Below are 12,655 nucleotides of genomic sequence, written 5' to 3'. Positions count from 1 at the left end.
ATAAATAAAATGTAAAATATTTATATTCTTTTTAATAATGCAATTATGTGTTTGTGGGCGGGTTGTTTAGAATGCATCCATTCTTACCTTTGGCTGTGAGATCAGAGTTCCACCAACTGTATAAGTTGAATTCAACCAGGAATCTGAATATGGAAATGACAGAGATTAACAATACTCTGAAATGCATACACATGTTGCTATTTATTGCTTCAACATCCTTTTATGCAAGACCACAGAAAATCACGAATGCTTAGTAAATTAAAAGTGTTGTAGAATATTCTATGAGTTTATCCTGCAATGAATGCAGCAAGTCCTGGCATTCATCATGAATTGGAAATCTCCTCTAGGAGCTGCAAGTTTTGTTTAATTTGAAGAAAATCACATGTTTCTTGCAATACATCAAGCCATTTCAGAGTTTATTTTTATTCTTATTTAGAATAACTGAACTAGAGATATCCAATACCAAGCATCAGATCTTAGAATCACTCAAGGTATTTTAAGTTCATCTTATCGAAGTAACTAAACCCCAACCCAGCACCAGTTGGTGTTCTGCTGTCTACCATTTGACATCCAGGAACCCCATCATGCTGTGTGGCCACAATTTGTGCTGCTAACTATTAAAAAAAAAAATCACAGCCAACTTTGTTGTCAGTCACTTTTTAAAACTGTAGTATAGGATATGCTTAAATATTCTGTTAATTTAACACATTTGTGTTTTCCAAACAAAATAAAATGTTTTTCATCCTTTACGATGAATTGAAATGTTTGTAGTCAAGCAGCTGTTCTTTTAAGGGGAGAGCAGGTAGAGCTATGTTCAGAGCTAAGTGCTAAGCTTATAAAACAGGAGAGCAATGTTTTCTCTAAGTGTGAAAATGTGACTGACTCGAATTGCTGTGACATTTGCTAAGATCTGAATTATCAGAGTCATCTCAAAACTGAAGAGTTGAAAAACAGATCAAAAGCCATGTTATTTTACACTTTAAAGCTACTGAGTTTTTTAAGTCTAGATGGCAATCGATTTTTTACTAATTTGGACTGGAAAAAAGAACAGCAAAATTGGGGGAAAAAAGCAGAAAGTGCAGTGGATAGAAGATTTTTTTTTTACATCTCATTTAAATTATTTATTTTAAATTAATCCTAAATTTTAAGCATAATAAGTACTGACAATTGCACTACCTAATTGATAAGGAACAAGTGCAAATACAAAAATCATTGCATATTCCACATAACAGATGGATGATTTTTTTATTTTTTTTATTTTCAGTTTTACTTATTCTTAGGTCTAGCTATATGTTGTAGAAATAGGAAATATCTCACATTTATCTCATTTCTCTAATTACTTGTATTGCTAAAACATAAAATGAGTTCTGACAACTCTGTACTCCCATGATGCACTGTGGCAGTGACAGACCACCCAGCAGGACTAAACCACAACCACAATGTGGCATCACAGAAATACTCATGGTGCAGGAAACATCAGGTAGCTATTACTGGTTATGATCACAGAGGATCACATCAACGTACATGTGGAGGCCTCCATAAACAAACACACAACAGATATACAGTATACTCACAAACATACAGCTAATCTCAAAGAAGACAGGCCTAAATACAAGTCTTCAGAAACCACATATATGCACAAAGCTTATAGCGTTACTCCATAAACAGACAAGAGGTATTCTCCAGTGAGGACTCTTACATGACAAGCTCAGTCAGGATCCACTTTACAGCAGCAAAGAAAGCGAAGTAAGGCTAGAAGAAAAAAAGAGGGGGAGGAAATGATTGAACACTAGCAATAAATATTGTACTATATGGACCTTACTACATGGGTAGAACACATAGAGGCTGGAGAGTACTCACATCCAGGAGTGTGCGCCCACTGTCACTACTTTCTGAATGGACCCAACAAAGAGCCTGGTAGTCATACAGTGTGACACTATGGAGACAAATATAGAATAGACAACAGGACGGTGACACAGAGCATCCAAAATAGAATCAGAGAAAACATTTTCCATAGTTGTGTTGAGTTGTCAAGGAATCTTGATTCAGACATTATCTGCAAATACATGCCTGACAAGCATTTTAGTCTGCTGTGTTGGGGATGGAAGATATTCAGATCCCACCTCTGTAATAACTGCTTCACCTACAAGTATTATACATGATGGGTGTAGAAAGAATGGAAGTAGCAAAGCAAGTGAAAGCTGAGCACTTCCTCAAAGGTTTGTCAAAGTGATTTCAGAAAAATCTGTGTGTGGATAATTTGTGGGATATTGGAGGGATATCTGAGGTTTTAAGGGCTTAGAGAACCTTGAGGGGGTAAGATCTAGCTGTGTCTGGAGGAGGTTATTGCTAAGGTTACAAGCTTGTCTTTGAACAATGGACACTCTTTTTAATAGCCGTTGGGAGAGGTCTTGCACATGATATACTTGTGTGTGAATGGCAGTCTGAACATGTGTAACAACAGAGTGGGGTTCAATATATCTGCCGCCCCAAGCGATGTTGAAACCTCAGTCGCAGTACTAATGACACACAGCCCCAACACGATGCCCAGAACCAATTAGTGATAAGTAAGACCACATGAATTGGTTCATAACTTACTTAAATTAATGTAAAATTGCATGATTGTATATATCAGTGATTCTCAAAGTCCTGACTTCCATTGATAATATGGTCAGGTATTTTTTAAGGTTAACGAATGTGTTTAGTTCTAAAGCACTGAATACCAATTGGTGGGGTCCTGTAATATTTGTCATTCATAACTGCCATACACCAAGTAACATGACTTGTTTGAGAGGCAGGACAACAACTCGCATTATTAACTAGATAAAAAATGAAAACCTACATTTTGTAGAGCTAAATTATCAACAAGTCACATTAAAACAGAGAGACCAGAAGGTAATGCTAGCCTAGTAACGCAGCAAATATATCCCCGTGCAAAAATCTTGTAAGTGTAGAGTAAAATAATTCTCTAAAAATAAAGTGCAAAGATAGCTCTATTTAAGTAAAGTGCAGTTAACACTGCAGTAGCTCAAGAAAGACTGTCCAAAAGGTAATGGAAAAGAAATATTAAAATAAAAAAAATAAAGATGAATGTACCCTGAACATCATTATTGGTGGTTGGTGAAATCACAATGATACTGCAGACCATGAAGCACCAGCAAAATGTGGTGTAAATTTTGCAAAAATGCTTTGACAAAACTGAGCGGTAAATTTTAGGAGTTTTTACCTTATTTTGTACATTATTGTTATTTTTCAATGTTGCTATTGAGATTTAATAGATTAATTACATGAGTAACTACTTGTTAAAGTTGAACAATGTGGTTACCCTATAAAACTTGGAATTCTTAAAATAATTAAGTGGAAAAACATACTGTAGGGAAATAACTTTTTGTAAGGTAAAAACATACAAAATATTTGTTCATCAGTAATTGTTGCAGTCCTCTTATGCAGAAATCTGATTTGAATTCATGAACATATTTGACTTCTTCTGTTATAAGTTATTGAACAATACTTGCTTTAATCAAACAATTGTTGAAGCAGTAACCTTCTTGTTTTAATTTATCAAAAGCATTGATTTTGGCCTATGAATAAGTTCAAGCTGACAGTTTGTTTCAAGCTTAAGTAAGAAATTTGACAAGTAAATGTCGCTTAAAACTAGACAAAATACTGACAGATATATTGGATTCATCAGTGTTTAGATCTAAAGGCTCCGTTACTCATCATGCTAATATCTTCCCAAAACAAGTCATGTTACTCCTTCAACATGTCTTCCTCAATCTTCAAAAATCAATCTTCAACCAACTTTAAGGATTCTGAGAAAACAATTGTACGGCCCTTGTTTTTATGGATGGGTCTGTAAACTATTAGCTGTCTGATGTTAAGGGTTCATTTTTATATACTATGGGCTGGGTTTTGCAATTATGCAATGATTTGCAGTTTTACACAGAGAAATTCCCCCTCATCCACATCCCATACGTATAAAAGAATGGAAGGTACTGCCCTGCTGCAGGCTTGGGAATGTGGTTGCAAGCTTCAGTGAAATACTAATTTACGCAAAGCTCTGTAACTAGGCAAAGACTTCATAAATTTCAAATCATTCCATAACTGGCTTATATTACAACAAAAGTTTGTGTGTTTTTGGCTTGTGGGCATTTCTGCTATGGAACAACAGGGAAGGTGTCCTGGAGCTAAATCTGAAAATACAGATACAGGAGATAGAGATTTTTGACAAGAATAGTATGTTTGTCCACATGCTTTTTGTTTGAGAGGATGTGTGTATGGTGTGGAAATGTATGCACTGAACTTTCTCTTAATTCTTTTGTCTCAGGAAATAAAGATTTGCTTTGGCACATTTAGAGCTGTCCACACGAAAAGAGACATGCTCTCATTTTGTAACCTGCCTTTTGATTTTTGTTTTGCACATTTGTACAAATATACATCCACTCACACTTATGCATGTACTCGGGCTTGAACCTCCAAGTGCACACACATATACACACCCAGACACATGCATGCACACATGGATTACCGTTTAAAAGAGCCCATCTGCAGCAACTTATTCATTACAGCTCCTTCTGCTTCACCAAAAAAATTTCCAGTCTGAAAAAGAAAGGACAAAAGGTTCTTTAATGAAAAGAGTATTGCCCATATGCAATAGTTTTATAAAAATTTTAACCATATAGCAATTATATCATATGCATTGTGTATTATACTCCAGAATTTGAAAGTGCATATTTTGAAGCATTTATGGAAAAGTCTACCTTGTTTTTCAGATAGCACCTATGCTACCTGACAAAACAAGCTGATGAGTTCATCTTTGTGTCCTGATTGACTGCTTTTGGTACAAATGATCATTTTTAAGTAACACATTATTTGCTCTCTTCAATGACTTTTTATGCTTTCACAAACGTCTGTGGCTTTGTGTCCTATTGTCATATTGGTGCTGATAGATGAATGTTTCTACATTAATTTGTAGTTGTAAATTTGAATGTGTATGGAAAAAAATGCATTTTTGAACACTGCTATGCTATAGCACCATATTCATATTTTACAAATATAATATATTGTACACACATAATAATCATGTCGTATAAATGTGATAATTATATTCCATAAACATGATAATTATATTGTATAAACATAATCATTTAAACCAGATGATGGCAATATTATGCTTTCAGTGCATGCAGATTAATAGAGGCTAATTTAGAGTAGTTGGTCAAGTTTTATGTCACAGTTGGTTGGAAGCATGTAGAGATGCTGATGCTGCTGTGCAACGTAGATGAAGTCATTAGTATGCACACTCTACTAAACAAGAGTTTAGAAGATCCTAAACAAAAAGGGACTGCACAGAAGGAAAAATCACTTCGATTCTCCTCTCGAACCTTCCTCATTGACCATCCTACAACTCTTCCTCATAGGAGAGTTATGGGAGGCTTCATAACATTTAAAGTTTTACCACTTTAAATGTGTTCAACACATATGTGTTGTTACTCAGAGTACAATAAAATATCTGTTTTTCTCCCCATTTGTATAGAACAAAGATAAAGGAGGCAGCTCATGCAACACATTTATTTAAACCCTAATTTCATGTGGCATGTAGATTCCCGCAATGCGGTTTCTGTAGGAATCGAAACAACGAGCAGTCCATATTTTTAGCCAGGCATTCCTCACCACATGTATCCCAAATTAACTTGATATTCCAGCTTCTTCCTTCTGTCGAGTTTCATTGTCAATGCAACCTATAAGCATACTACTGCCAACATCTGGAGGAAATTATCACATTGAGTCAAAAAAATATCATATTTACACAATATATTGTTGTATTTAAACAAGATAATTATGTTTGTAACATATATTCCCATGTTTGTACAGAATAATTACCATAGCATGTTCAAAAACTTTTTTTTTTCCATTACAGCAATACACTTCTGGAAATGAGAGTTAGTTCAAACAAAATGGTTTTATTTATTATGAATTCTTCTTACATTTGCTTCAAAGTAAATTAAACAACAGTCACTAATAGGTTTCCATTACAACAGAACCAACCTACAAACTAACTACCTTTTTATGATTAGTTTTATTAAAATTGGGTATTAGCCCTTTAAATTTTAGACACCATTAAATCAGGGTTTGTTCATCTGTTTGGATGAAAAATAATTAAAAATAGATTAAATGTGACAGCCCAGGTGCATGTGTTAAATGAATGCTTTGCTAAAGCAGAGTTTGACTCAGTTTCAGTATTTGATTTAACTCATATTTGTGTAGACTAGGTTTCTACCTGCACTGCAGTCTACATTCCTCTTAAAGTGACCACCTTGCCATGCAAAGGTTCCTCAGAGAAAATATCCAGTATTTGATCGGCATCAATTTTATATGCAATTTATGTTAAATATTGTATTTATACTTGATTTTTTTTGGCCACAGCAATCACAAAAACATTGCAATGTCCTGGGGGGACTGACTTTTCTTTAAATGGCCTCTTGACCAGATCATGTGCATAAATAAGAATGTTTTCTCAAACACTTTACCCGACAAAAAACAAAACAAAAAAACTGATACTTAAGGTCTCCGAAATGGAAAAGCCAAGATAATATGCCAGTTAATTTTAACTGATGTGTTTTAATAATCTACATAAGAATAAGGCCACATACCAAAACGTGTACATTCAGAGCAATCAACATTACAACGGTTTAAAAAGTTTAAAAACACCTTGAACCAAAAAACTTGCTACCATGCATGGTGAGAACTGCCTTAAATATACATTCAAAATATATCAGGACTAAACAGTAGATAATAATTACTTTTATTAATTATGATTAAATTAAAAAGATAAGAAAAGATTAAGCATATGAACACAAAGGCGGATGCAGAAAAAGAACATGCAGGGGAAGAGAAGGGCAATGACAGCCAGCGGACTTGCTTTGGATGAGCCAGAGTCAGAATGACAGCATGTCTGGTGACAGCTGAGCAGAAGGTACATGCTCAAACAGCACTTTGAGAGAGAGCGCAGTCTGTGCAACAGTATCAAAAACAAAATGCGTGCTTGTATGTCTCACCAGTGTATAGTCTTCTGCTACAAGAATGAAGCCATTGTTGTCAATGAGGTAGCAGTTAATATGCTGTCAAATAGAAAATATAGTTTAGGGCAGAGTCATTGAACAAAAGATCATGGACTGAGAAGAGGAAAATGTCTGACCTCATCATCACAGCTTATGGAGCATTTCCCATCTAATGCTGCACACTGAAAAAAAAAAACACAAACAAAAAAATATTTATTCATGTAAGGTGAGAAAATTACTATGGTAAAAATGTGTGAATGAGTGATGATTGTCATCTGTTAAAAATGCAACAAGAAATTTTAATGTAACTGGCTTGCAAGCCGTCATATGTTGTAAGTATGACTTATTAGACAAACGCAGTTCTAATAAATGCCCAGATGTGCTTGTTCTGCATATAAAACCAAATAAAGCAAAACCGGAAAGGTGCTGAATACTGCAGTTTGACTCTTAAGAAGAAGAAAGTATCTCAGTCTGATTCACACATCTGAATTCTAGCAAACCAACAGAGGGTGCTGTTCCAGTTACATAAAAAAGATTTATTGCAAAAGGACAGAGTAGATAGAACATTTTTTCAAAGGAAATGTTCCTGTTTTTCTGTACTGTGTGGTAGTAGTAACCTAATCTTCTAAAGCAGGGTACTACTTGCATTTACTGCTATATCTCAGTGTTTAATTCTCAGTGAAATTCTTAATTTTCGCCAAACTGAGGTTCAGTCCACATGGAGATGAGTTCAGGTGTAGCCGCAAAAGTAACTTAGGCCGAGTATCCAGACAGACTTGGCATCTTTACAGACCAGAATTGGCCATTTTTGAAACCAGGTTCCAGAGTGGATACATTTTAGTTCTTCTCTTGATGTGGCTGTCATGCAAGCCACATCTTTTTTTAAATGATGAGGTCGGTTAAAAAGAGAACGACGTTATTGTCTCTCTCTACTCTGCATGTGCCTCACTCTTACAAATAGCAAAAATGTCATCACACGGGCCAATCAGTGTTAAAGCACCACAGATTGGTCCGGCATACCTGCTTCATCATTTTCTGTGGCGCTGCATCCTGTATTGTGGATGTAAATTTTTCCTTTATTGTTTATAAAAATATCAGATGCTTGACTCCTTGTGAACAAGGGCCTGAGACTATGTTGAATGTTGCCTCCTGCAGTAAGCCAAATGATGGACAGATGAAAGGACAGACAGTCAGCCAGAATTGAATATTAATATAATATTAAAAAGAGGTGATCATAGAAAAGAAAGACCGAAATTTGGAAAAGAAAGATTAGAATGTAGAACAGTACGTTAAATATCAAGAGGAAAACAAGAACCTGTTAGTTTTTACTCTGTGTTTTTGGCTTATGTGCTTAGATTTGAAAATGTGTTTGTACTTCAATCCTGGGATGAGCATCATGTCACTACATACCTGTCTGCTGGCTGTCCAAAATTTTCTCTGGAAAAACTCCAACTTCATCTGGATGCCAACAGCTGAAAGAGATGCAGAACAATAATACAAGTTATAATCACAAAAAGCATTTAGAACATAGTGCAAATGCAATATAACATGCAAACCAAAAAAAACAAAACAAACAACTTTACTGCACAAACACTTTCTTCCTAACTTGGACCAAATGGACAAGTGAACTGCAAATTACCAATATGTTCGCACATTTTCCTGGATTTGGTCAAATTATTATGTGTAATACAGTTACCCTAAAAATGTTTTAAAAAAAATACCAAACCAGCTGCCCATTATATACTCTTTACCAGTGTTGTATAGTAACGAAGTAAAAATACTTCACTACTTTACTTAAGTATATTTTGGAGTACTTCATACTTTCCTCGAGTATGAAAATTTTTGATGACTTTCACTTTTACTTCACTATATTTCCGAACTTAATTGCATACTTTTACTCCGATACATTTTCAATGTGTGGTTTAGTTACTCGTTACAAAAAAGCGAGAGAGAGAAACGAAGTGTTTTGACCCCACCTACTGATTAGCAAGTAGCAAGCAGGCTACCGAACAAAGTCGGTAGCCTTACTTGCCTGGGCTTGTTCATCACCACCAATAGGATACACCTGTTTCGCTTCTCCCATTAAACACAAAGCAAGTCTCGCAATAAGCAGCAGCCACATGGAGGAGGAGACGGAGACCACAACGACTGCAACTACGTCGGACACGGCTCCAGGGGAACCACCAGCTGGTGATGAGAACCCATGGCCTTATTTAAACACAATATACTCTTTCGTGGGTGTTAAAGATTCGTCGTACCGCATGCAGTTTATGTTATTCCTGCCCGAAGATGTGGAAATTCTATCTTACAAAAACTCCCCGTCCAACTTGAAGAAACACATCGAGGTAACATCTTATGAAATGGTTATAATCCTCCTGTTTCAGTAACTATAGCTTGGTCACTAGACACTACTGTATTGTGAAATCTTGACCATAAATGAACTTTGTTTGGCATTGTTTCAGTTCCACACGTGGTGTATTTAGCTTAGGCCTAATGTTGACTGTAGCAGGCTACCTAGACTCCTCTGTTCAAGGGGGACAGAAGCCATAGCGATAGCAATTTAGACTAAATTTAATGAATATAGGAAAGGCATGCAAGTTCAAAACCAGGTTTACAGATGCCAATAAGCTGCATTTCCCTCCCAATTCTTTTTTTCTTTTGCATAATGACCAGTTGTGTGCACCACCTACTTACTGTAGCATTGACTGATTCACTGATTTGTGAAGTAGAGTAATCGTAACAGCTCTTTTTCTTCATGTTGGCCGCATTTTCTGTACTATTTATTTTTCTCATTTTCAGCACTGACCTTACTTGAAGGGAAAACTTAAGGCTTACAAAAACTTTGTATTTTCTGTCCTGGAGGGTATACTAAGAAGCTGGTTCAGTTGTAAAGCAGGTTAAGTTAACCTTGTGCTATAGGTAAAGCACCTAATTTTCTTAACTAAATGATGGCTGCAGGTATATCTATTAGCAGGTTTAATTTTGCCTGCACTTGGTTGGGTACATTATTTTATGGGTATTTGACAAGTTTACCAAAATATAAAAAATGTCATTCAAACTGCATTTGCTTTGTTTTACTTTTTACTTGTACTTTTCATTACATTACTTGAGTACATCCATTTTTACAGTAATTTCCATACTTAAGTACAAGAAGTTTCAGATACTTTAAGACTTTTACTCAAGTAACATTTCAGTCAGTGACTTGGACTTTTACCAAAGTCATATTTTGGAGAGGTACTTATACTTTTACTTGACTCTGAGATTTCAGTACTTTATACAACACTGCTCTTTACTGTGCTTCACCATTGTGATCTGGCTTGTTCTTCATATGGAATAAACACCTATGCCTAGATTCCATAAAGTTTGACATATCAGATCCCTACACATGACAAGCTGAGCAGAAAGTTCTTCATATCAGGATAGTTATTACTATTGTTATAGTTATTTGTTGTGAAATATGACACATTGTTCAGATTTTGCTAGAAATGAAGAGATACATTCGCAACAGGCAGAATCTATTACCTTCTCTGACAAAGACTTATCTTTGATAGAATAAATGGAAAAACAGTATTTTAATCCATATTGTCTCTCTTGATGTATTGGCTATATGATGCCAACATTTATAATTTGAGAAATTTTAAAGATACTTTGGAGATAAATTATTTCCCCTTTCCATAAGCAGGAACGATCAAGTTGTTATTTTGGTAAAATTGCTGCAGAAACAGCAATTGCCACACTCTCCACTCAGAGATGAAAAATAAAAAAGAAAGCTAAGCAGATTCAAATAGATTGTTGCACTCAAATCGATTGTCATCAGTAAAACACAACAATAATTTATTCTGTCCCATTTGAGTGGTCAGTATGAATAGAAGCATATCATTTGTGAAAATGACAGCAAGGTACTTGAAGTCCTTTTCCTTAACGCAAAGACTGAATTGCAACTAGAGGTTTTCCTCTATTTATTCCAATTAGCCGACTTTAAAAGAAGCTTACAATATTATTTATTACTGATTCTAACAACTGGAGGTCTTCTACAAAATAGCTTGACTGAATGCTGAACTCCCATCTAAATACCGAACTCACGTAGCAACTTCTCAATGCTGTCGCTGCCAAATTTTAGAATTTGTAACGACAGCATTCAATACTTTATGCATTCAGACGAGCAAATAGAGTTCCAGTCCCTGGCAAACATGCTTTAAAAACCCTGAATGAAATTCAGATCTAGAGAAAACCCGAAGGCGACTTTTACTTACATCAGAGAGGTAAATCCCTTCATGCCACTAGAACAGCTTGTTATGTATGATATTTAATGTTAAATAATCTTCAGGCGAAACAGCCAACAGATCTATTTGCATTCTTCAGGCTGACCATATTCACAAAAAAAAAAAAAAACAAGCTAAAATTGTGTTTTTACTTCCCAGTGTACCTACAACGTAATTGTACTAATGTTTTCATGTGGTGTGGTGCTGCTGTGACCCATTTTAGCTCTTGCCCATAGGAACAGGTGCAGATTATCCCATCCTAAGCTTTGCCAGATCCTTTGGGCAGCCCACCATCTCTACACCCACATGAAAAACCCGGGAGGAGAGGCTAATTTAAGATGCTGGGCAACAGGAATGGAAACAAGAGAGATGGAAAAAGGTATCGCTTGGATGATAAGGATGACTACAGACACAGAGACATCAGACAGGAAAACAGTGAATTCTTGCAATCTATTCCACATGGCATTTGAAGTGAAGAAACAGCACATTCATTAAGGAAATATATTAATGGTGGACGCATAAATCTACAACAGCAGCTTCAGGGCTTCATTCTGTGCGATGGCAGTAATTACACTGATTTTAGAATGCACAGGAATGACAATTCAAAACAAAAGCTCAAATCCATTCCACTAAGACATGGAAATTATTTTTGTTCCACGTATGAACATTTAATTTCCCTATGTATGATTGATTTAAGAACTTGAAAGTATTTATGCGCTGAGCTGGATTTATGAGCATAAAGATGAAGAGACAGAAAATCCATTCTAAATCCATCCCATCACCAATCTCCAATCAGTTCTGTCCCAAGCAGGGGGGATGACAACTGGTTTACAGCCTACTGATTTAGGATTCTAGTAAGGATAAAAAAAATTTACTACAGTACCGTATAAACGCTTTCAAACCCTTTGCACTTATTCACATGTTATTACTTTAAAAGCAAATAGACCAATCTATTTTAATAATTGTGAAGTAAATTGATAAAATGTGATGGCTTTTTTTATACAAAATAAATCCTGAAAAGTGTGGTTGAATTTCTATTCACATCAACTGACTCAATATTTTGAATCGCAGGCTACGGTCTTTTCTGCATGGAGTTTGCATGTACTCCCTGTGCATACATATGGTCCCCTCTGGGTACTTTGGTTTTCCCTCACAGTTCAAAAATAGAACTTTACATCTTGCAGAATATAGACAAAAGATTTCCACACATTTGTAATTGAAATGCAGCTATTGTCACTTAGTCACTGCTAGATTCCATTGTGGTCTGGTCATTTCATTAAACCTAATGTCATCGAACTTCTGCCTGACTGTCTCCTGCACTCACCATGACAG

The 12,655-nt window shown here is 35.6% G+C and overlaps 1 protein-coding gene across 2 annotated transcripts in view; it reads right to left on the bottom strand.

The window, feature by feature from the left end:
* The window catches only part of LOC102233586 (voltage-dependent calcium channel subunit alpha-2/delta-3), a 113,355-nt gene that overhangs the window by 8,503 nt on the left and 92,197 nt on the right, over nucleotides 1-12,655 (bottom strand). For both annotated transcript variants that reach the window (XM_023334655.1, XM_023334661.1), the window contains 7 exons: nucleotides 8,472-8,533; nucleotides 7,199-7,243; nucleotides 7,059-7,121; nucleotides 4,529-4,599; nucleotides 1,861-1,936; nucleotides 1,700-1,752; nucleotides 88-143 (listed from right to left, as the gene is read on the bottom strand). In XM_023334655.1, coding sequence (XP_023190423.1) covers nucleotides 88-143; nucleotides 1,700-1,752; nucleotides 1,861-1,936; nucleotides 4,529-4,599; nucleotides 7,059-7,121; nucleotides 7,199-7,243; nucleotides 8,472-8,533 — 426 coding nt within the window. The remainder of the gene's footprint in view (nucleotides 1-87; nucleotides 144-1,699; nucleotides 1,753-1,860; nucleotides 1,937-4,528; nucleotides 4,600-7,058; nucleotides 7,122-7,198; nucleotides 7,244-8,471; nucleotides 8,534-12,655) is intronic.

This window comes from Xiphophorus maculatus, chromosome 1, assembly GCF_002775205.1.
Source record: "Xiphophorus maculatus strain JP 163 A chromosome 1, X_maculatus-5.0-male, whole genome shotgun sequence".
Classification (NCBI taxonomy): Eukaryota; Metazoa; Chordata; class Actinopteri; order Cyprinodontiformes; family Poeciliidae; genus Xiphophorus; species Xiphophorus maculatus.
Note: the sequence above shows the minus strand (reverse complement) of the source record. Positions and strands in the feature narration are given on the sequence as shown.